Source organism: Micropterus dolomieu, linkage group LG12 (assembly GCF_021292245.1).
Source record: "Micropterus dolomieu isolate WLL.071019.BEF.003 ecotype Adirondacks linkage group LG12, ASM2129224v1, whole genome shotgun sequence".
Taxonomy (NCBI): Eukaryota; Metazoa; Chordata; class Actinopteri; order Centrarchiformes; family Centrarchidae; genus Micropterus; species Micropterus dolomieu.
The window spans coordinates 24,900,932-24,924,956 of NC_060161.1; the positions used below are offsets into that span (position 1 = coordinate 24,900,932).

General features: G+C 39.4%; 1 protein-coding gene and 1 long non-coding RNA gene across 2 annotated transcripts; one reads left to right on the forward strand and one right to left on the reverse strand.

Annotated features, from left to right (window-relative positions):
• The first annotated feature begins 10,026 nt into the window (after positions 1–10,026).
• Positions 10,027–23,103, forward strand: btr12 (bloodthirsty-related gene family, member 12). The gene is made up of 8 exons (XM_046064256.1): positions 10,027–10,392; positions 11,868–12,358; positions 13,576–13,767; positions 14,184–14,279; positions 17,780–18,013; positions 19,364–19,511; positions 20,419–20,445; positions 21,317–23,103. Exons 1-8 carry the CDS (start codon positions 10,386–10,388, stop codon positions 21,853–21,855), a joined length of 1,734 nt encoding a protein of 577 aa, XP_045920212.1. The 5' UTR covers positions 10,027–10,385; the 3' UTR covers positions 21,856–23,103.
• Positions 11,209–12,748, reverse strand: LOC123980067. The gene is made up of 2 exons (XR_006827363.1): positions 12,688–12,748; positions 11,209–12,340 (listed from the first exon to the last, which is right to left on the reverse strand). It is a non-coding gene; the product is annotated as an uncharacterized LOC123980067 (long non-coding RNA).
• Positions 23,104–24,025: the final 922 nt, after the last annotated feature.

Sequence of the window (24,025 nt, forward strand, 5' to 3'; positions counted from 1 at the left end):
GTTCAAACCCTGGTCGTCCAGGCCTTTCTGTGTGGAGTTTGCATGTTCTCCCCGTGTCTGCGTGGGTTTCCTCTGGGTCCCTCCGGTTTCCCACACCATCAAAAACAAGTTAGGTTCTTCCATCAGTGCACTGACCAACACTGATAAAAATCTGGAGTTGGTCCCCAGGCACAGCGGCAGCCCACTGCTCCCTTGAGGGATGGGTTAAATGCAGAGAATGAATTTCGCAACATGTATGTGTATGTGACAATAAAGTTTCTTCTTCTGCTTCTTCTTCACTGCTCAAAGTGTTATTGCGCTTAAATGGGGTTTTGTTTAGTAATTACGGACAGTATTAGGGTCCAGTAACCCAGTGACAACATAGATTTTGCCTAATTTCAATAGTGACTGTTTAAATTGGAGAAAAAATTATCCAATACGTGATACTGACATGATATTAACAAATATACAATGAAATGACATTTGATTAGACGGGATCAAAAAACTTAATTCCACACTACGGTCTCAATTCTAGGGCAATACGAAGTTTTGGCAAACAGATAAAACAGCTTATTTTAATGCCAGACATCAGTCTAAAAGGAAACTCACTTTTTTCGTGTACTTTACCTCGTCTCATAAGTCAAGATTCAAGACTGAAGATCAGAAATCTGACATAAAGACTGTATTAGAAAGACAGACATATACGCAGTGCAGTAAGACATTCACAACATATATTCACAGAAAAAGTGAGTCAGATCAAAAGTGCGGAAAATAAAATGCATTGTGCGCCAAAGCCAATTCTTTCCCACTGTCTTTATTTCCTGACTTTTTTTAGCCTTTGCTTCCATGTAAAGTGTATTTTATATCTACAGTATATTTCCCAAAGCTGTATTTGATGGAAAGAGTTTGTATTCTGCAAACAATGGGACATGAGAGAGGCCTGACATCATTTTACTAAAGTGTGTCAAACACAATTTACCCCAAGTGGTGTTCTGCAGGGATCTTAAAGGGTGTGTGTTGGATTTATTTTCTATAAATTCCATATTGAATAGCCTACATTTTTCCTTTAGGAAGATCAGTTTTCTTTTTTGAAGATCAGTTTTCCATTTTTTGTCAATTTCCCAATAAAAGACTAATAAACTCATTCCTGGAGTGGTTTTAGATTCACATTTTGGAGAAATAAGCTGATTGTTTTGCAGAGTGGAAATGCAAACGTGAGTAAAATGAAACTCGGATCACCTTGCTTGATCACCAACATCAGAGGGCTGAAAGAGGAGAGCGTCCAGACAAATGATTTAGGTGAAGTCCATGTTATCCTAGAGCATTTTGGGTCTTTACACACTGTATGTATTATGTGAAGACATACTGTAAGTGAGATGTTTCAAACACACTGAGCAAATATTTCTTAAAGTTTGTTTATGTTTGGATATGTTGCTCAGGTAAATGTTTTTCCAGTATGGACTTGAGAATCTAACTGCCTTCAACCTGAATTGCTCTTTGATCTTGTATTTCTTCTCCTATCTTAAAAAAAAGAAAAGAAAATCTTGCAGCTAAAAAGAATAACTGTTTACTGCAGTCATATTTTGGGAGTCTATAATTTAAGAATGGGATTTCACATGTTTATTGACCCACATGATCTTTAGCCTCAAAACGTCTCATACGATGGTATGAAGACATGCTGCATGCCTTTTGTCTTATGCGGCTTTCAATGTCTTTTTTAAAGATGTATGCAGAGAACAATTCAGATTGCACAAGATGAGGAGAGACAAGATCAGATCAGACGGAATCAGATTAGATCAGATAACATCTGAAGGGAGAGGAGACGATGTTGCTGTCAATAGCAGCACTGTGCGTGGTTGTTTAAGCTGTTTAAGCAGAATATGGTTTAAAGAATGTCCTACATTTGCCCGATTGCACATGTTTTTCAGTCTTGATTACATTTAAAAAAAAAACACACAAATTGGTCATCGGGGCAACAAAAGCCATGTGATGCTTGAAAAGGTATTACCTGACACAGGTGTGATACAGATTTTACAGTGAAAGGATTCTGAGATTCACTTGACCCACGAGGGACAGCGTGTGTGCACACAGACAGAGAGAGAGAGAGAGAGAGCATGCAGCAACAGGCAAGAGCTGAGAGAACAGAGCAGTTTATAAATTAAGTGCTGCAGTGTTGGAAGCTTTTCATTAGCTGCATGTGTCTGTGTGGTGAAGCTACAGAGACTGAAAGCACATTTTATGATGGGGAAGGGAAAAATTGCTTTTCAATGAGTCATAGGCAAAAAATTATTGTTAATTATAATGAATAATTATTAAATTGTTTCTGAAGCAGTGTAGAAAAGGTGCTATTTACCACTGGGAAGGTTTGGCTTTCTCATTGTTTTGTTTCACATTTACACAGCTGCATAGCTTCAGTCTTGCAGAGACTGCTGACGTGTATAGATATCCGTCTTTCCCGGGAAAATCTTCGCCTGCACAAGAGATGATGAAGTTTAACATTTAATAAAGGAGTAGTGTTTGAATAGAAATAAGGGATAGGGGAAACGTAAAATGCTGCAGTCTACAGGGAGTCTTTTGGGAGCAGTATCGTGTGCAAACAATCAAAGTGATCAGCGCACAGCAAAATCAACCGAAGAAGCAGTCTTGCTGTTGATTTGGTACTGTTGAATTAGAGGTGAGCTGGAAATTGATGCTCTCATTACCCTGTTCTGACTGCCCCCATCTTCCAGTCATTATCTCTCTTCTCAGACCTTTAAACTCCTTCCGATGGGTCAACATCTTACAAGCCAACCTAATATTTAATTAGTTTGATACTTAATTAGTTGATACTTTGCAAAACAAAACTTTAGAGTCTACAGCCACACTTGCAGCTCTGTGAGACTGTTCTTTGGATATATTTTAGACAGCAGGCATAATGTTTACCACTTTCGCTATCGCATGTTATGCTTCTATTTGCTAGCCGGAACTAAACACAATGTAGACTATAACGTAGGATGGTGGAAATAATAAGTCTACTTTTAAGTTATTTGGTCATTAAAGTTCTGTACAAAGGGACAGTTTGACTTGATGATGCTGCTGGATGAAAAGTTTAGGAATATTTCAAAATAGACTCGCTGAGAGTTAGATCAGAAGATTGATACCACTAAAGCCGACAGGACGGTTGCACTCAATGACAAGAAATCCCTTTAGTTACTTTATTTATAAAGATAGATACTCCTGTCATACCTGGACGATAATTACAAAGCTACTGCCAGCAGCTGGTTAGTTTAGCTTATCAAAAAGACTGAAAACATTTTGAAACAGCTAGCCTACCTCTGTCAACCTCTTAAAGCTCACTGATTACCAAATTATTTCTCGTTCTCGTCCACACAAAAACTGAAGCCTAAATACAGCACATTGTGCCTTATAGTGGGGAGTTATTTTGTTACTTTTGAACAGAGCAAGACTACCGTATTTTTCGGACTATAAGGCGCACTTAAAAGCCTTTATGTTTTTCAAAAAACGACAGTGCGCCTTATAATCCGGAGCACCCTATATATGGACTAGTTGTGCTTAATTGACCGCGAAGCGATTTTGTGTGGTACATGGCGCTCGTAGTCATGAGCGTCGCGGAGTAATACATACAGTAGGCCTACTGTGCTTCACCATAATATTACAGTGTGACCCCAAAATGGCACCTGTCAAGAGACATGCTTACAACGCAGACTTTAAACTCAAGGCTATCACTCACGCAGTAGAACACGGGAATAGAGCAGCAGCGAGAGAATTCAACATTAATGAATCAATGGTACGGAAGTGGAGGAAGCAAGAAGATGACCTGCGGCAAGTAAAGAAGACCACACAGAGTTTCCGCGGGAACAACGCGAGATGGCCAATGGATCGTGGATGCCTGGGCTAAGGTATCAGTCTCAACTGTGGTCCGAGCTTTCACGAAGGCTGGAATCATCACTGAACTGCCAGCTAACAGCAACGACACTGACTCGGATAATGACGAGAGGGATCCAGGCATGCTGGACGCTGAAAATGAAGAATTTGAGGGGTTTGTGGACGAGGAATGAGCTGAAAAAGTGAGTGTTTTGTGTTGTATTTTATGTGTTATAACTGAACAATTTTGAGAGTTATTGTGATACGCTAACGTTTGATTTAACGTGTGTGTGTGCGTGTGTTGAACACATCCCTGTATCTGCATGAATTGGTGACAATAAATTGTCCGTACGTGTGAATGGTTGTTTGTCTCTATGTGCTCTGTGATGAACTGGTGACTTGTTCACGGTGTACCTGCACCTGTTTTTTAATAAAGTTTGACTGACTTATCTGACTGTTTTGTTTCGCTTAATGTGCCTTATAGTCCGGTGCGCTTTATATATGAAAAAAGTTCGAAAATAGACCATTCATTGACAGTGCGCCTTATAATCCAGTGCGCCCTATAGTGCGGAAAATACGGTAGCTGTTTCCCCATGCTATGCTAATAGCTAATGTCAAACACATTTGCTCCGATTTAGAACTCCTTTTAACTTGCACTGGCAAATTCATTTGTCTATTTGGGATATAATGTTGGATAGAAAAATGTTTTTTAGCCACTGAAGAAGCGAAAAAAATGTGCAATGCACTGATTTTCATTCAGCATTAGCTAATTTGGCACTTGGTAGTTGGATCAGTTGTTAATAATAGGGGCGAGCCGGGATGATTGAATCGCGGGACAAATGAAACACACCAATTTTCTCAGAGCCCATACAAGTCTGATATGCCAAATTACCTCAGCACATACAATACACAGTACTTACCAGAACCACGAAAAATCCGGTGGATACGTCACACTTTCACGGAGTTATACGGAAGAAACTGTTTTCAATCACGGAAAGTAAATTCACTCAAGCAATCTTTTTTTTTTTTTGTGGCCTACTTGATACGAAAACCCAGAATGCAATTCGCCATCCAAGCGAAAATCCCTCCCTTTCTTCTCGTGGATTCTAGTATCCCGATTGGACACAAAACAATCAATCAGGGTTACTTTCTCTAAGCCTGTGATTGGCTGGTTTTGTGGCACATTGTAACGCTGTGCCCGGTTGAGTGAGCGCAAAGACAGAGGGCAGTGCAGAGCAGAGTCTGCGAGCGCTCAGGCAGAGTTGAGCTTGCACAAACAAATCGCTCAAATGTATATTTTCTCTTCAAAGTATAACTTGTGTGCTCACAAAAGTTAAACTGCGCGCACAAATGTCCCTCTGTGCTCTCAGGAATGTGACACACAAATAACGCCGTAGTATTGATAGAACCCACACGTGAGTTGTTGATAACAACAAATGATTTTATGTCTGTAATGTTATCTTTTAAAATGACGTATATCTGAAAAGTGTTTCAATCATCTTGGCTCTCCACTATTGGTGCTGATGTAATTTACATGTTATGTCACAAATTGACAAAGCATCACTGCTCCAACACTACTGTGGAACAATCAATCAGTCTGCACCAATGCTCTTATCTAACCATTCAGTGGCAGGGTTAGTTAGGCATTCAGAAAAACACCTTTCAAGTTGCAAACATGGGCACCTGCTCTGCTTTAGTGCCCTTGAGTAATACGCGCAGTATCTGCTCCTGAGCTACTGATCTCACTTCCCCTAAATAGTCCAAAGAGAATATCACAACTGGGATTAATATATAATCTCAGTGTTATTAGAAGTGCTAACGCAACACAATTACCCCCATTGAGAAATGCCACATGATCAGATCCAGGAGGCATCATTTCAGCTGTGGTTTTGTCCTCCGGTTACCGGGGCACAGCGAGGTTATCAGTAACATAGAGAGAGAGAGACACTATCCGCATTGACTATCAGTGCTCACTAGGGCTACTGTATCCCCCGAAGGAGGTGAGAGAACTGATACTCTGTCTAAGAAACCAGAGAGTAACAGAAGGAAGGCAGAAGATGACACAGAAGAGGTGAGCTGGAGAGGGGAGAGGACGTAAGAAGCAACATGCTGAGATGTGAGAAAACTATTTGGACGCCAAGCTTACTGGTTTTTCTTGTACATTCAAGAGATGCAGAAGAGAAAGACCAGGGCAACCTAAAGCTGCATTTTAAGACCTGTGTTTATTTGCAGGCAGGGCTCTTTCGGATTTCTTAAAATTATAACATGAAAGAGAGAGATGAAAGGTGCAGCATGAGGGAGTTTAGAGTAAGAGGTGTGTGGGAAAGAAAGGGGGGGCAGGAAAAACACAGTGCAGTGTAGCTTCCAGCAGTGATTCAGGTTGCAGGGAATGAGAGAGAACACAGGAAGCAATGGAGAGAATAAGAGACAAAGACAGCAACGGGGAAGGGTATAGCTTCTATTTATAAACCTGAACCTTTGGATTGGGTTATGGAAAATAAAACAGAGAGAGAAAGAACAAAGGGGAATAAAAAAGAAAAGAAAGACGAAAAAAGATGGATGGATACAAAGAAGAGATGGAGCTAACAGTGGACAGAGAGAGACGAGAGGAAAAGAAAGGGGGAGAAAAAAGGGGGGAGGAGGAATACATTTACCTTGACTGACACTGCGACAGGGAGAGAAAGCAGAATCCCCCACTCCAAGAAATTGTAGCTCCATAACATCATGCGACACAATCTCTGCAGTGGGTTTGCTGTAGGGCTGCACTGAATATTATAGCATGCACACACAAATGCATGCCCACATGCACACAAACATGCACTCACACACACACAGTCTGCAATAATCACAGGATAACGCAAGGATATGGTTATAATTGTGCAAAAATAGTGATGTAAAGTTCTGTCTTTTGGGACAAGTTTTAAAATATACTAAAACAACATTTTAAGTGAAGGAAAATTCTGCTTTCAACTGTATGTTTTCAACTATCTGGTGTAATAAGGCTTCGCAAAACAAGCACAGACAGTTTCTCAGTACAAAGTGAGGAATACGAGGACATACAACAATAAATAATACGCAACAGATAAATAGAGATGAGGAGACATTTGCAGGAAGTTAAAAAGGAACAATAACATTTAGAAACCTAGACATGTGGCCATTTTTAGAACAGGACACCCTCTTGAATGTCTCATTGACATCCATGCTGTCAATATGCTGCAGTGCAAAGAAATCAATCTTTTTGAAAGCTCTGTGGGTGGTGGATTTGAGGGTCATGATGAAAAGTTGGAAAGCAGAAATAGAAGAATATTCTGTAAAATTACATTAACTGAATTGTGCAATTTAATTTTGTTTTGTAATTCTTAAGTATTTGGTCAATATTGATTCCACAGTGTTTGGCCTGTGTGGCACCACTGATTTATTTTGGATGTATATGTGAATAACATAACAATTTTCTCTGTTGTGCTCATACGTTGCCACTGGCGACAGCATCAGCTACTGTATAGGGTAAAAATGCAACATGAATGTAAAGTGTCTGTCGGCAGAAGCTGGTGCTTCCTCAGTGCCAGCTCAAGGCCGCCCACTAGTGGTGAAGATAAATGAATGCAGCTTTTAACACATATAATGCTACATTATACATAAACTATATAAAATATTTAATGGGGAATACAAATGAATTATTCTGTGTTGTAATGCAGCCCATTGAATACAGATTCATTAAATTTAATGAACTTATCAACTTACACTGATACTAAGAATGCAAGCAATAATACAAATAGATGTACTCTCAAACTTTGTATTATAATGATTGATATATTCGCTCTTGCTCCTCCTCTGGTGGGCTATTATGGCAAGACCCGCCTCCACACTTGTACATCATCAATATTAAAAACAATAGTTTAATTACCTCACAATAATTCTATATGAAAATAATGACTTAAAAGGCCCATTGCATTCATGAGTCTAGTCTTTTACTTTATCAGTCCTGAGTGCAGGTGTTAGCAACATTATGTTAAAATCTATAAAGACCCCATTGTCCCTCGGTCGGATGTGCAGCCTTCGCCTCTGCTATAGCCTGCTTGCAACACTGTTTGACAAGCCGGGTGTTTATTTCACTATTAATTTATTTTGATAGAAAAAAAAAAGTGCATCATACCATTAAGACGACGTGAAAAGCAATTTTAAGGGTTTACAAGACACCAACCCCTCACTTATAAACACTGACAAAAGGAGTGTCTGAATTCTGGAGAAAGTAAATTCAGACTGCTACAGACAGCACAGAACAACTCCTAATTACCAGCTGTGCACACCTGCCTCAACCTGTGCACACCTGAAAGTAATCTACCTTAATTAATTCCTCGCTCTCTAATCCTGAAAGTCTCATTTACACAAAGAAATGCTCCCAAATAACCATTTACGATCCACACCATTCTTTCTGACTCAACATTCAGCAGCTGAAAGTGTTAAAAATTACTTGCTGTTTGACAGCAGCTTAAACTTTGGTGAATTTCTATTTCCAGTGAAGCTACAATAAGGTAGCAGGCATTTACCTTAAAATGAATCTATACATTATAGTATTTTTTTGTATGCTTATGCATGTTTGTTTTTCTGGTTGACATCAAGAAGAACTCTTCAAAATGTGGAGAAATGAATGTATCCACAGTTAATTAGGCAAGTTGAGACACAACTGCAGTACTTTCACCACTCACAAGGAAACAAGTGACGATATCTCTACAAATGACGCAACAAAGTCTAAAAGTCTATAGCCATGGTAGCAGCCCTGTGCACCTGTAATGCACTAGAAAACAAGTGAAGTCAGTTTTATTTATACTAGTCCAAAATCATAAAATATGTCTCTGAGGGCTAAATCTGAGCAACAGGCTGCAAGGATGATAAAGGGTTATGATATGATAGAGGGTTGTAGTGACAGAACTACAGAAAATAATTGCCCTACACTGTAAACACATGGATGTCAGATGAATTAGAGATGTGAAATTGTCCATACAAATATGAAAGGGAATGTCTGTGTGTGCCCTGTTATGTATTATGTATCCTGCCTTTTGCCTAGTGCATGCTGGAATCACTAAAAATAAACTCATGAATTGACGGTCTGATCACTAAAGATGATCTGAACACTACAGGTGATTTGATAAATCGAGCTTCATTATTTAACTACTCTGTCATTTATCAACGATCACATCAAGAGCATCATTTATCACATTGCTAATTATAGTCTATCCCCCCCACAGAGCTAAAGGAAGTGCAGCAATCTGCAGGTTAGTCATTTTTCACTGACTTCAAAGTTGGATATTTCTGTCTGATTTTTATTCAAATTTAACTTAAAATGAAGTCACTTTCCTCTTCGACCTGAATGTTACATGCCATTATACAGTAAGAATGACATATTCTAACAGAGGACATCACCATTGACCTTGACACTGCAGGGCCTTATTGTCTCTGAAGACGGTAAAGTCTTCAAAAGAAAGACACTACTGGGAGGTCGGGGAAAAGGAGAAATCCAACAGGGTACAGGGAGTCGCTTCCGGCACTTAGCGGAGGAGGGAGCAGATCAATCCCTCTCCGGAGTGCGGCTTGTGGACTGTAGGTCACAGGGATGGAGGGCAATATTTTGTGTGCATGCAAGTGTGCAGGGTGAGGATGTTTGTGGATTAAGAGGAGAGCCAGATGTTGTTCATCAAGGTAGAGGCCAAGACTCGAACGTTTACCTTCCCTTCTACAGTAGTTTTGCATGTTCTTTATGTATGTTTGTACATGGTTACTTGTATTTCTGGTGTTTGTGCGTGGCTTGTTAAGCATTTTACTTGTTCCATGGATTTGTGTGAGTTTAACCTTTTTTTAACCAGTTTTTGGACATTTTTTGTAGATCCAACCCTAACTCTAACAATTTGAAGAAAATGTATTGCCAAGCTTTACAAATAACAGGGTGCTGTATTTTTGTTTTGTTCTTTCATCATTGTAAAAGAAAAAGGTACTTTCAGATAATCCCACATTATCCAATGAGAAGTAGCTACATTTTCTTTAACCTTGATATCAGTGTGTCACTTGTTAGAGTGGAAGAATGTAGGCTGAATACAAGTGATTACAGTGTGCAGGATCTTTTGTCAGAGTTTATGATACCGTACACTTCTTTCTGGAGTTCAACTATTTTGTAGCATTTGTAATCTTTTAGAATGAGACAAAGGCAGAAACTACAGAAAAATGTGACAAACAACTAAATTTGTTAGCTCACCAACAACTGCTAGCTTATTTCCACAATCTGCATTTAGTTGTTTAAGTGTCCTACTGATCAGGAAAGACCTATATAAATGGAGAAAGCACAGCACGTCCTCTGGGGTAAAGGTTTTGCATAACTACATGGCAGGGCCATAGAAATCAGAGCGTGTTAACAAAAGGACGGCCTGCATGGAAGGTAAGGTGTGTCACACTGAGAGTGGGAGGACCACTTCAAGTTTCAGGAAGGAGTCCTGCTCCTTTCGGTGTGATATTCATAGCCAGGACTGCACTGCTCCACGTCAGACAGAAACATGCAGGGTAAGTTCTACTTCACCTAATAAATCTTGTTTTTGACTATGGGACGTGTTATGTTTTGGGAATCTTTTGTTTATAAGGTTATATGGTTTTCTGTGTAGCTTGTGCCATATGTACAGTCAGACAGTGAAATGAAGTTGAACGTACTTCACAATAAAGCATTAGAGAAAACCTATTTCAGTGCCATTTATAAATGGAGACTTTCAGCTGAGAGCATATGTTGTTTTTAGCTATGATGAATGCGAAAAAGCTGATATTATTTAAAACAATTGCTTGTGTTATTGTAGCTGACTTAATGTCCTGAAATAATCCTATAGTGGAAGATATGTATACTTGTTGTTTTTAGTGGCTGTTGCATAATTGAAAAAGAATAATCTACATTGTTTTTTTACATTATAAATACTGATTCTGTGACATCTAGTTTATCTGCAATAAAAACAACATTTAGGCCTAAAAATCACAAAAAAAACTGTGGTTGCGTGTTGTCACTGGTTCAGTGTAAATTTCCAGCGGGACTTGTGTTTACTTTAAAACCTGTAGCTAAACAGGCAGAAGGTGCTGTTAGGTAGAAGGTCCTGAGTTTCTGCATTCCTCAGATAGTTGCACTCAGGACAGAATGACGCTCTTAAATACACTTCCTGCTTGTGTGAAAAGGCTTGTTGTTATCTTGTACAGAATATCTGATAACACTTACGAATTTGGGATGAAAAAGTAGCTGTTTTAGCTTTTCTAGTTAAACTATTTTTCTTTTTCTTTTGTGGGGTTTGAGGGTGCTATAACAAGATCAGGGAGAAGATATACAAAAAGACAAACGAGGCATTATGTTACAGTGCATTCCTTTGTTCCATTAAATTAAAGCATTTGAATGTAAATTATATTCTCACTTTAAAAATTGAACCAAACCACATCTGGATTTTGAAGATTTTACAGGTCATGATACAAAATGACCTCATTACACTTCTCCTCTGTGACTCTGTATGATCTAACTCAAGTGCCAAAGGAACAATACCAGATTATAGCTGCACACACACGGACCTTTGACCCTGTAGTTAGACAGAGGGCAACACAGGTACATAATCGTCCATAATTTCGCTCAATATCAGCACATACAGCATGACTTACTGTCAGATAAAGCATGCAGAAAACAACATTTCTTTAGTCAAGTATTAAATCATGTTTTCCTAAATCTGCTAGTGCAACTGCTAGACTTCTGTCCTGAAATCCCTTCTCAGGCAGTTTCACAGTGATTCACGCTTCAGTTCACGTCTCTGACATAACTGTGATCTTAGAAACTCATTTGTGACATAAAGTTGTAAAGGACCTGAGAAGGCAGCGAAACAAGTCAGAAGCCGAACAAATTCAGTAGTCAAGTTTTAGTATTTCTCCATTTCAGTATTTGCCAATCTGGAAACATACCGTAAGACTCTAATCTATATCATGTCTCTATGTCTCTCTCATTTCCTGCATCTTTCTGCCAGACGGAAGCTCTCCGAGATGCCGGGCCCTCTCTGAAGAGCAGTTTAGCTGCTCCATTTGTCTAGAGGTGTTTGTGGAGCCCGTCTCCACACCCTGCGGCCACAGTTTCTGCAAGGCCTGCCTACAGGGCTACTGGAACCACAGTAAGAAGTTCATCTGCCCCATGTGCAAGAAGAGGTACTCCAGAAAACCTGAGATGAGTGTCAACAGGGTCCTGGCTGAGATCTCCTCACAGTTCCAGGGGCTGATGCTGGCCGGAGGAGCTGGAGGAGCTGGAGGAGCTGTGGGAGCCGGGGCTGCTACCAGGGGATCCACACTGAATCTGAGCTCAGATACAGGCTTTGGGGGCTCTCCAGGGCCCGACACCGGGGAGTTTGCCCAGGCTGGGGAGGTTCCCTGTGATGCCTGTATCGGGAGGAAGTTAAAGGCGCTCAAGTCTTGTGTGAATTGTCCTGGGTCATTCTGTGAGGCCCACCTGAAAAATCATAAGAAGGTCAGTTGTGTTTTTTTCTTTCGGGTTATTGCAAGATAATAAAAATCAGTTTTCTTTCTCCTTGGCAATGCCTCTCTTTGTTCGTTATCATTTTATTATTTCTTATGTTGTAACAGTTGAACTTGAAAGTAAAATTAAACACACTTTTTTTCCATTGTATTCCATTTTATACTATATCATATATGTTAATGACTTTTAAAAACAAGGATGCATTTTCAATGGTGCATAGTTATATATAATTTTACATTTAAGGTGTTTAATAACAGACATTTTTAGTTTTTAAAGAAGTGGTATTATGCTTTTTCCCTCTCCATTATTGAGTTATTTACCTTTTTTGTGCATGTAACAGGTTCGCAAAGTGAAATAGCCCAAAGTCCAGCCCAAAGGGAGTTCCCATCTCCCACAGAAAGCTCTGCTCTGAGCTGCTTGAAAACAGCTCGTTTGTAGTTCAGTCGCTTCCCTTTCATCCCTGTGACCTCACAGGGATGAAAGCTAAATGCGCCTCATAACGCTCCAAGCAGCTACTCTGACACACCCTCAAAAACACTGGTGGAAAAACACTGAGCTGCAGCACACACCTCCTCTCCCTTCCAAACACTAGCTACCCTCCAGACAGTCAATGGACATGAAGTTGTTACTGTGATGTAGAGACAGAGCTCAGTTAAAACTTTATGGATGAAAGATACATTTGTTACAGATTAATAACTCACCACTCTGAAATTCTTGCTCCAGCCAAGCTGGTCAGCAACATGTACAGCTGAACTGAAGCTGTGTTTGCTTCTCACTGACCCGCCCTTCTCTGCTTCTGATTAGCTAGTAGTCCTTAACTAGGAACTGCGCATGTGCAACTCCCAACAAAGATCATTTAGAGACAAGATGTATCACTGTGTGTTGCCTTCAACACACAGGGTAAAAAGAGCAGATGCAGCAATGTGCAGTTTGAAAAAAAATATGGTGTTTTTTTTTTTAATTAAACCATGTAAACCTGTTCTGGTACAACCGATAAATAGGATTTTAGGATATATGCATTCCATAATAATATGCTCTGAGCTTCACAGTTCAAATAGCCTGCTACTACAAGCCACTTTGCAGATTCACTGAATGTACCCGTGGTTAGGGTCAACTTCCCACTGGGTCGAACCACATTCCTGAGTTTGTTATTTCTATATTTGCTTATTCAAATACATGGCTTTCTCCCTGTATGATCTAATTCCCAGGTGAAGTCTCTGATATCGCATCGCCTGATCGAACCCACTTTTCACCTGGAGGAGAAGATCTGTAAGAAACACAAACGTCTTCTGGAGGTCTTCTGCCGCACAGACCACACCTGCATCTGCACAGCCTGCGCTGAGACCACGCACAAATCCCACGACATTGTCTCGTCTGACCACGAGTGGAAGAAGAAGATGGTGAGCTGTTTTGTTAAATAACGGTAGAATAAAAAACAATGAGAAAAAACAAATGCTGCTACCACACCTTCTAATTATCAGTATTATTTTAAGAAACTCTTGTAAAAAGACAACAAACTATAAAACAGTCCTATAATAATTATTTCATTTTGAATTAACCATAGTTTAATGGTGGCATATACAAACTTTTATATGAAATTAGATTTTAACCAGTTCGTATGCAAAAATGTTTTCACAACTAATTTTTGGATTGATTGGTGGACTTTGTAGAAGCCTTAAAACCAGTGATAGTTTTGACATTTAGCTGGTTTTCCACTGCCTCACTGACAGTTGCAAGGATTTTCATATGGTTTCAGTGGTATAAAGCTGTGTCAATACTAATTTTAGTCGCCACAAACCTGATTTTCTTTTTACAGAGTATTGTGGGGAAGAAGAGGTCGGAGCTTAAACATTTGATCAAGGAGAGATCCAAGAAACTGGACGAGATTAAACAATCCATAAAAGTCATCAAGGTGAGTCGGCTAGTAGAAAACTATTTAGGAATCAAGATATTGCCTTTGAGTTATTGTGTGTTATTTGAGTCAGGGTAACCTGGGTGAAAATACTCAAGAGGTTTAAAAGTTAAGTCAAGTGGCAGTTTTTTTTAACGATGCCTACAGCCTCTATTTGATCAAATCCACATAGATAACTATATGGATTTAAGTAATCATTTTGAATTTAAAATTGAACACACTTATTATTTACAGGATGAACCTGTAGAATTGATCTATTCAGGAACTTAAGCTATACATGTTCATTTTGCTGTTTTGTCACTTATAATACATGTGTTATTTAAAAAGTGTTTGACACCGACTGACCAATATCCAAATTTGTATTATCAGTCTTCTAATTTAGAGTGAGTTGCCATGTAGGTGATTTCTAACATGTCAGTCATGTGTTTTAAAGTCTGTGTTGATCAGGCAGTCTGTCTTAACGCTGTTGTACTCTTCCCTCCTGTACTGCATATTAAATATTTACCCAGTCTACTCTAATGTAGCCTCATGTGCTGAAGCTCTAAAGCTTTATTTGCACTTCAAGCAGCACTCAGATCTAGGAAAGCTTACACAATCGGGAGCAGACGGTTGCTTAAGGATACTTTGACAGGAAACATAGCTGTTGCTGGGATAACATTTCACTTTTACAAATCACCCATCGTACTGTAGATTTACTTTGTTAGAAAATCTGCACCACATTTGGTGAGGACTTTGCCCGCATCTTTCTTGTACCGCTTGTGCTCTGTGATCATGGAGAGGACGGCCTGCTAATGCAGTTTGTTTTTCTCTTAGAGAGAAAGTCAGATAGTTGTCTGAAACTGTCCAACCAGTTTGACTAGCGTAAACATTTACCTTACTTATATCCTACCTCGAGGATTAGAAATGAAAGCGCGAAGGATTACCCGCTTTTGTTTATTTAAATTAAAGCATAAATGTAGTTGTAAACTTACTGAAATGTTTTTGTTAAGTTTAAGATAAGAAGCGTGGTAGTTTCCCATGCTTGGGTGGGGGAAGGCCTGTTAGTCCAGTTGTACAAGCAGCAGACAGACACTTTCTGAGCCACTCAGGGGCGTGATTACAGAAACTACAGTGCTTCACAGCTAAATTTATTGGACTCTTACTTGTTCTATTTTAGGCCTAACCCTTTCAATCACTAGATGAAGAGGAAGGGTTTGGGAGAGACAGATGTGGGAACATTGTAGGCAACAGACACTTAAAGGAGAGGCAAGTTTATTTGTATCACACCCTCAACATAGTACTTCAAAGAGATTTTCTACATAAGACATAAAATGGCATTAAGAGAAGAAATAAAGGAAAAATGAGGTGCTATAAAAAGACACATATAAAGATTTAAAACGAGTAAAATAACATAGCAGATAAAAATCAGATTATACAAAATTAAATTTAAATTAATTGGGAGAATAAAAATTACAGTCCAGTTGTGGCACAGCACCTATGAGCAAATGGTTCCAAATATAAATTTTCATAAAAGACAGTGAACAGACCTCAGGATTTCTGTGAGTTTGTTCCAGATTTGAAACAGTTTAAATTTAAAGTAATACTACAGTAATTTATTATTACACATACATAAAGTTGGGGTTTCACAGATTTAACGGGGCATTATGTAGTTTCCAGCGGCCACTAGCGGTGCGGTTTTAAGATTGCAACCAGGCGTGTGCTCGTATGGGTGCTCGCTTGAACTCATGAGCGAGCAGAATCCGAAACACAACCGCTTTCATACAGAAATCCTGCAATAAACACAGGAACACCAGCATGCAGGCCTTGGCTTTTCACACGGCACATTGGCACGGTACTCCCGAAAAAAGTGAAAGCGGCTATAGACAGGTAGGGAGCCAGCTTCACACAACATGCTGGAAACTCAGGTAAACTCCCACTACAACGTTACAGTAATATTTTTATCAGCTTGATGTTGAACTAATCCATGCTCGTTACATGATAAAGTTACAGTGACTGCATTTAGCCGACGTGCTACATCGTTAGCTCGCCTGCTGCTTTCAGTAACTGTCTTTACTATCTGTGTATCTGTCAGGCTCGGCAATTTTAGCACCGCTACATGTTTTGGACGATAATGAAACTGTTAACGTTAGTGAGCTGGACGAGATTGTGTCACACTTTATAACAGTAAGTAAATTTACTGTAGTGTTAGTGGATGTCTCTTCCTCCGTGTTGTATATTATGTGGGTCATGTTAGTTACAGCGACTGAGAGGTGGAGAAGCTGTGTACCTGAGTATCAGTAAAAGGCAATAAATCTAAATTGAACATTATGAAGCAAAGGCGAGTCCGAGCTACTGTAGCGTTAGCTGGCTGCTCGTGGCTGCATCACTATGGGATAGTAAACAAATCGCTCCACATTAGCTTTTTACCATTACATCATTTCTTGCAGGCTTTGACACTTTGACATAACAGTGCTACAGAGGAAAGTAACATGGGTTGCATTAGTTGGTGAAGTAATGTGAAAGCGATATAACTTTGCACCGGACAACATTAACAACTGCTCTGCGCTAGCCGGCGAGCTAACGCTATCTAACTTGAGCCAACTGAGGCACAAAATCAAAATATATTTTACATGCTTTGTAGTAATGTTAGCTTACCTGTCCAATAGGATGAAAGCCAACTCTGGGTCTGTTTTTATACCCAAAACAAGGTTTGTCCATGATTCAAAAGCCCTGCCGATGTTGATCCGTGTTTTCGTCCGAAGTCGATCCGATTCACATTTGGCCTGACGAGCTTCAGCAGATAAAACTTTTTTTTGTTTTTTATCCTTATGTGGAGTTGGTGTTGGAGTCTGTGTTGTGCTGGGAGCAGGTCGTTTCTTAGTGTTAGCAGCCTCCATGTCATAAGTTGCAGTGTCGTCGCTGCTGAGTGCAAAGTCAGTAGACAAAGCGAGAGTCTCGGGAGCGCGCATGCAGGTGTCAGTCACTGGATTTCGCGGAAAGTCCGACCCGGAGCCTTCAAAAAGGAATAGGAATACTTGCCTTCAGAGTTAATAGCCAAACCCGGAAAGCTGATCATTTTAATGTCAGATTACAACCCTTTTACACACAGGCAATAAAAAAAGGATTAATTTTAGTAGAAAAACTACATATAGCCCCTTTGAAAAACAACAACTACTTTTTTTTTTTAAAACTCTGCACTTAAAGTTTGTAATGCAGGCTTTCAATTATAGACTCCCAGTCCAAGCTGAGATAACTCTGATGACATTGCCGTGACATCATCAGGGTTATTTTCTTAAACTTTATACAACATTATACACAGACTTTGTAGTACTCTGAACCTGACATGTGTGTGTAAAGATAGCAGAGTTCTAAGTTTTAAGAAATAAATATATATAGAATTTGGTTTTCAGGAGGATTTGATTTATCTGGACCCTTTTGAGTTGAGCTTTAATCTGACCTTGACTAATGGTGATTTTGACAATATTCACATTAACCTTTATCCCATGCCCCCTTCTTTGCAGGCCAGCGCTCAGAAGGAGTTGGAGGAAAGCTGGCAGGTTTATGCGGAGCTGCAGCGTATGGTGGAGCAGAGTCAGGCGGAGTTGGTGGAGCTGATCACCATGAGGCAGCGTGATGCTGAGCGCCACGCTCAGGAACTGGCCCGAGGATTGGAGAACGAACTCAGCCAACTGAGGAGGAGGAACAATGAGCTGGAATCCTACACACAGACCCAGGACAAAGTGGTCTTCCTACAGGTATAGTACAGGCTCTCAAGTGACACAACACATCCCGTGGCAGCCATGTTGGAGGTCAGGCTCGTGAGAAACTAAAGTTTGGAGGATCAAATGTGTTTTTTTTTGTCAGACGGCATATTCAGCTGTGATTAAAGAACACATTTCAAATATGAACACAAACAAATATGGAGTGACTGTAGTTGTTCCCAGAGCTGTCATTTAGTAAGAACATGACGAGATTCAAGATGATTTTCAGAATTTCAAAATAATACATTTTTGTTGTTTGCCACATTTGCATGACCCTCCACAATGTCCCACTTTTCTGCAGCTTTGGTGTAGTTCTTCCAGTTCTTTCATCATTATTGATGATCAATATTTAAAATCACGACCACACCTACCAACTATAATTTTAAAAATGCATGCTGGCCTTTCAAAGATTACTTCATTAGTAATTTTCCCAGAGTGCAGCCTACATACACAAAACACATTTAATATGCATTTAGGACGCAGCAAGAGAGCTAATTAGATAAAGGGCTAAGGCCTTAAGACATAGCAGTGTAAGCTGCTATACTCACAGTAATGGAAATCTGAAAGATGTCTACCTTAACAGACTATACTGTTATTAATAATGTTGCAGACCGGGATGGAAAATATATATTTGTTAAATTACCTCTCCTTTTCTATCTTCATTATTTATCCAAATAATTTCCACCCAGCTAATTATCCAGCGGACCCCCATGGTTGCACCAGCTGTAGTTGCTGGAATATTAGTGACACAACATCAAAAGCCTCTATGAACAGAGCCAGCTGTTACGGATGTTCCCCTTGTGCATTTATCCTGGATTGTTTATGTAGATAAAATGTTGATTTTATCTCATGAAAGATGTCTTTGAAGTTACCAGTTTAGATTTTTTATTTTCACAAAGCCACACATACCCAGACACAGTGTTTGTAAGAGCAAAGTTAAGATTATGCAATCAAACACTATTCTATATCTGTAACTCTTCTGATGTAAATTAGCTTATAATATCCTACACAAGTGATACTGTGTAGACTGGGATGGTTATTTGCATTACTAGACTCAGACTTATAGAGATAAATCTGCACACTGTAATGATTTTTTCCCCCGCATAAAGCTTATTAAACCAATAAGACTCCAAATAAGTTGGAAAAATCACTATCAGTACTGATAGTGATTTTTCCAACTTATTTGGAAAAATCACTATCAGTACTGATAGTGATTTTTCCAACTTATTTGGAGTGTCATATTTAGTTTGTTGTTTCTACCACAAAGACTTTATTTCCCCTGAGGCATCCTTATATTTTAATTTCATCATACCTTGTATAACCTTGCTCTTCCATTTCCTGTAGAACCTGGCGACGCTGCAGTCCCCACCAGAACCCGTTGATTGGTCTGCGGTCAGCATCAACACTGACCTCTACCTGGGAACCATCCGTTCATCTGTCAGCAGCCTCATCGACAAGTTCCAGGAGGAGCTCAAAAGGCAGTACGGAAAAGGTGAGGGCAGCTAGCCGAAGTTAATTGACTGACAGACAAAATAAAAGAAACACCTTATAGTAATGTAGTCACATTCAACAATACTACAAAACTATAGCTGTAAAACGTTAAATTAAACTTTTTATTTTCTTAAAACAACAATAGTTAAACATCATAAGCTTCATTGATGGGCTGTTGTACTGAATTGCATTGTTAGGTGTTCCTATTATTTCATCTCCTTTATAACAACATGTCAAAATGTAAATTTCATACTGATACTGCTTTTACTCAATATTTTTACTAATTATGATAACTAGAACTTTTTAATACATTATTTGGTAATTAGATAATCTAACATATTGACACATGTACATGTATTTTGCATTCGACATGTACAGTATACTTTCAAAATAAAAGTATGTAAACTGCAAGAAATTTTGGTGGCATTTTGGTGTCTCTATCATTTTTAAAATCAGTCACAGCCAACCTGCACTGCTGGGTGTCTGTGTGGAGTATCTACACCAAGTTACAGTAAAATCCATCCTTCCTTGTCTAACACCAACCACACTTCCTGTGCAAACTCCAAATCAGGGAAATGTAGGTCACTGTAAGAGCACTTTGAAATAGAAAAGTGACTCATCATTGCAACCCCCACCACTCTCTCATGTTCACACATACAAGATGGTCGGACAGATGGAGATAGTGTTGACGCCACAGTTCACCCACTTGGAATCAATGCAGAGGCAGCAGCAGAGCGCTGACTGACAGCAGCACATGTTTTGTGTATTTACAGCTCTGGTTTAGATCTACATGTTTACCACCCACACGTGCCATCTGCTTTGACTTTGACTCTTTAGCTGAATGACTTGCTGACTTGGTCTGTCTCTTTTTCTTTCTGTCCATGTCTTGCTGTCTGTCTCTCTCTCAGAGCTCCGGAAGGTGCAGAACTATTCAAGTGAGTAAGACTTTAAATTATCAGCGTGGGGATCAGTACTTAACACTCGTTTGGGACAGGGAGTTATGACTCTTCTCATTGGAGATTTTTGAAGTCTGCAGGAGTTTTGGACAATATTGAGCAGTGCAGCCAAAGTGTAATATCATGTTCAGTTCTCAAAATGTTCCATAAGATGGCGCCACTTCTTCACAGCAGAGACAAACCCAGACCAGGGGACATGCAGCCAGTTTAAGAGTGTAAAGTTCACTGTCATAACGTTGCAGTTTAGTCTTACTCAAGAACTGTACTTGAGTATAATTTTGAGGTTCTTGTACTTGAGTACTTTCAATGTATGTTACTTTATAGTTATACTCCATTATAGCATTTCAGATGAAAATAGTGTTATTTTGCAGCTACAGTTAGTTGGGATGTTTGCAGTTATTGTAGCTGCCAAGTTTGAGTTTGAGGACTCACAGGAGGTCACCAACAAAACTAACTGGGGAATGACACAGATGTCAGTCTGTACACACACACGCAGTACTGAGAAAGGCATTATCAGGCAAGTAAGTGCGTTGGGTGTGCAGGGTCTTTGAGCAACCCAGCAGATTATAAAATACTTCAAATTAGCTTCACCTCAACCAGCTGTATTAAAATGCCGCATACATTTTAACACACCCATGATAATAATCAACACCAAATGATTATATTTAATTCAGAGCCCCACACTTCCTACAAAAAAAAAAAAAAAAATTTTTTTTCACCAAATTAAAAAATAATCATCCTTTGGGACTTCGGGGCCCCATAATTTCACACACTGAACAGGGCCTTTGTTTATGGACTCTTCTCCCAGCCTCATATTCTGCTCTGCTCTACTCTGCTCTGTTCTGTCCAGGTGAGGTGATTTTGGACTCTACCACGGCCCAGAAGAACCTGGTTGTGTCCGAAGATGGTCGCCAAGTGAGATATGATGAGCATAAGATCTCTCACACTGACGGTCCGAAGCGCTTCAACCCCGCTCTCTTTGTCCTGGGCCGAGAGGGTCTCACCTCTGGGCGACACTACTGGGAGGTGGAAGTGGGGCGCAAGACTGCCTGGACGCTTGGCGTGGCTACCGCCTCTGCACGCCGCAAGGGTGAGATCAAGCTGAGTCCTGAGGGGGGATACTGGTGCCTGTGGCTGAAGAACGGGGAGGTGAAGGCTTTAGCGTCGTACCGCCTGCCTCTAACGCTGCCGTCCGCAATCACCAAAGTGGGAATCTTCCTGGATTATGACGGAGGCCAGATTTCTTTCTATGATGTGAAGGCTCGTCTGCATCTCTACAGCTTCCTCGATACCTTTAATGAGAGTCTGTACCCAGTCTTTAGCCCCTGTCTCGACCAGGAGGGGAAAAACTCTTCTCCTCTTATCATAACCACTGTTAAACACACCTGAGACCAACTGCCAGTCAAAAGCCTGGTGAATCAGTCAGCATAGGTTAAACCTTGATAAACTCTTTAGGACAAAAAGTGCAGATACTTATTTTTTTCATTTTGAACATGTGATTTCCTCCTTTATTTGATCTTAAAATATGAATCTCTTTTCAGTGAGCAGTTACAGTTGTTTGCAAAGGACTTTACCTCAAACAACTTTCAGTCTAATGAAATAAAAACAAAACAAGTGACTTTGCATATCAAATGTACCCGCTGCAACGCTTCCTCATCATATGGACGTGTTATTGCATTTGTCAATTAAAATCAGGTTCAACACAGATCCTATAAAGGCTGCAGACCTACCAAGTGACTGTTTCGAAGTAATAAAATGGAGGCAAGCATCGTGTCATCAGTTTTATGTCAGAGGAAACCAAAATGTAACATGGATGGTATTTTGTTTTGACTGACTTCATATTACAGAGAAATGTATTTACAATTTGCTTCTTTAATAGTAGCCAATAGTTATTTTAAACTTTATACAACTTATCTCAAATTTTGTGTATACATAATAAACAACACAGATATTTTTCTGTAAAAACATGTGAAGGAGTAGAGAAGATTATTCCAAAGGCCAAATTTGTCCTGAGGTTTTTAATTTTGGCAGCACATGTTAAGAAGATTGAGTTTGAGTAATGCTGTACTTTCCCTACTTATCTTTGTTTACCTCTAACTATAAGTCTGTGCTGACTTTACAGATTAAAACAATGAAGTTGAATAGATGTAAATGTAATTTCTAAAGTACTAAAGAAATAAAAAATATTTCTGTCTGTTCTGTAGGAATGTGACATTGTTTGTAATGGACTTTTCTTTTTAAAACAAAAGCTGGGTTAGGCAACATTGCAGCTAGATTTAGATTTAAGAAGTATCCAAATGAAAAAAATCTGTCTTCCTCCAAAGCCACTACCCCAGAACACATTTTCATGCTCAGTGAGTGCAAATTAAATGATTGGCTATGCTTATTACAGCCACAGATACCAGAGTTGTTTTTTTCATTTTTGTGTCAGAGCATTTGATTTATTGATTACTGTTGGTATGTAAAGAGTTTCAATAAATATAACAACAACAAAAATAATTTGCCTTCCCCAGCTTTAATATAGACGCAGAGTTATTTCATGAACCATGATACTATGTTCTGTATTTTTATATTAAACATTCGCTTTTGTACTTTCTTTCTGAACTTGTTCATTAAAGATGATAAGTCACAAACGAATACAAAGTTTAATATATATTTTTTTCAACTGGTGAGGAAGGGATTTGTCTTTAACTTTGTTCCTGTCCAAGGTGTTTAGCTCCGCAGCGGGCTCTAGAAAGGCTGCTGGAGAAAAACAAAATGTCCTTAAAGCTGCACTAATCATCGTTTTTGCATTCACAGTGGATCAAATAAGTATGTAATGTGAAAGTGACAAACCCACAGAGAATTATTCACTCAACTCTGTAGTTCCCCTCAGCTCTTTGGAGCATTTTCAGTTCTTTCAGCTCATTGTTTTGGCTTTACGTCCCGCAACTTTGCAGTTTTGGTTCACTTACACCACTCTCATCAACTTTATTTGCAGCCACAGATAGCCGGTGTTTTTAGCAAAAAGGTCTGATAAAGCTATTGTATACTAGCTGCCTTACGGACACTGGTAAACATAGTGGAGCATTAACAGCTAGATACTTCTTCTCTTCTCAGGAGTTGGTGGAGAACAAAATAGAGCTAAAAGGAGTTAATATTGGACTTAAAACAATACTAATAATGCTTCATGTCTGCTGGATATGTATAAGCTACTGTTAGTTTGTCTTATCAGCTTATCAATCAATAAACATCTATTTGTGATTTTGTTCAGGTGGTTATGTGCCACAATATTTCTTGGCCTAGCACAGTGATGTCCTGGAGCATTGTGTTGTGAGGTTGCAAGGCCGCTTGAGTGGTGTTTTAGCAGGCTTGTAATTTTTACCCTTGAAAATCACCAGTTGTATTCTTTCTTTATGCTAAGCTAAGCTTACTGCTTAACATCACAACTGTGCCTTTAACGAAACCAAACTTAATGAGCTTTACCAAACTGGAAGCTAAAGGCTGCTGCACTGTTTGTTTTTTTGTTGTTTTCTGTGTTTAATCCATGCTTGACTCCTTGTATTCTCTCAAGAGTTAA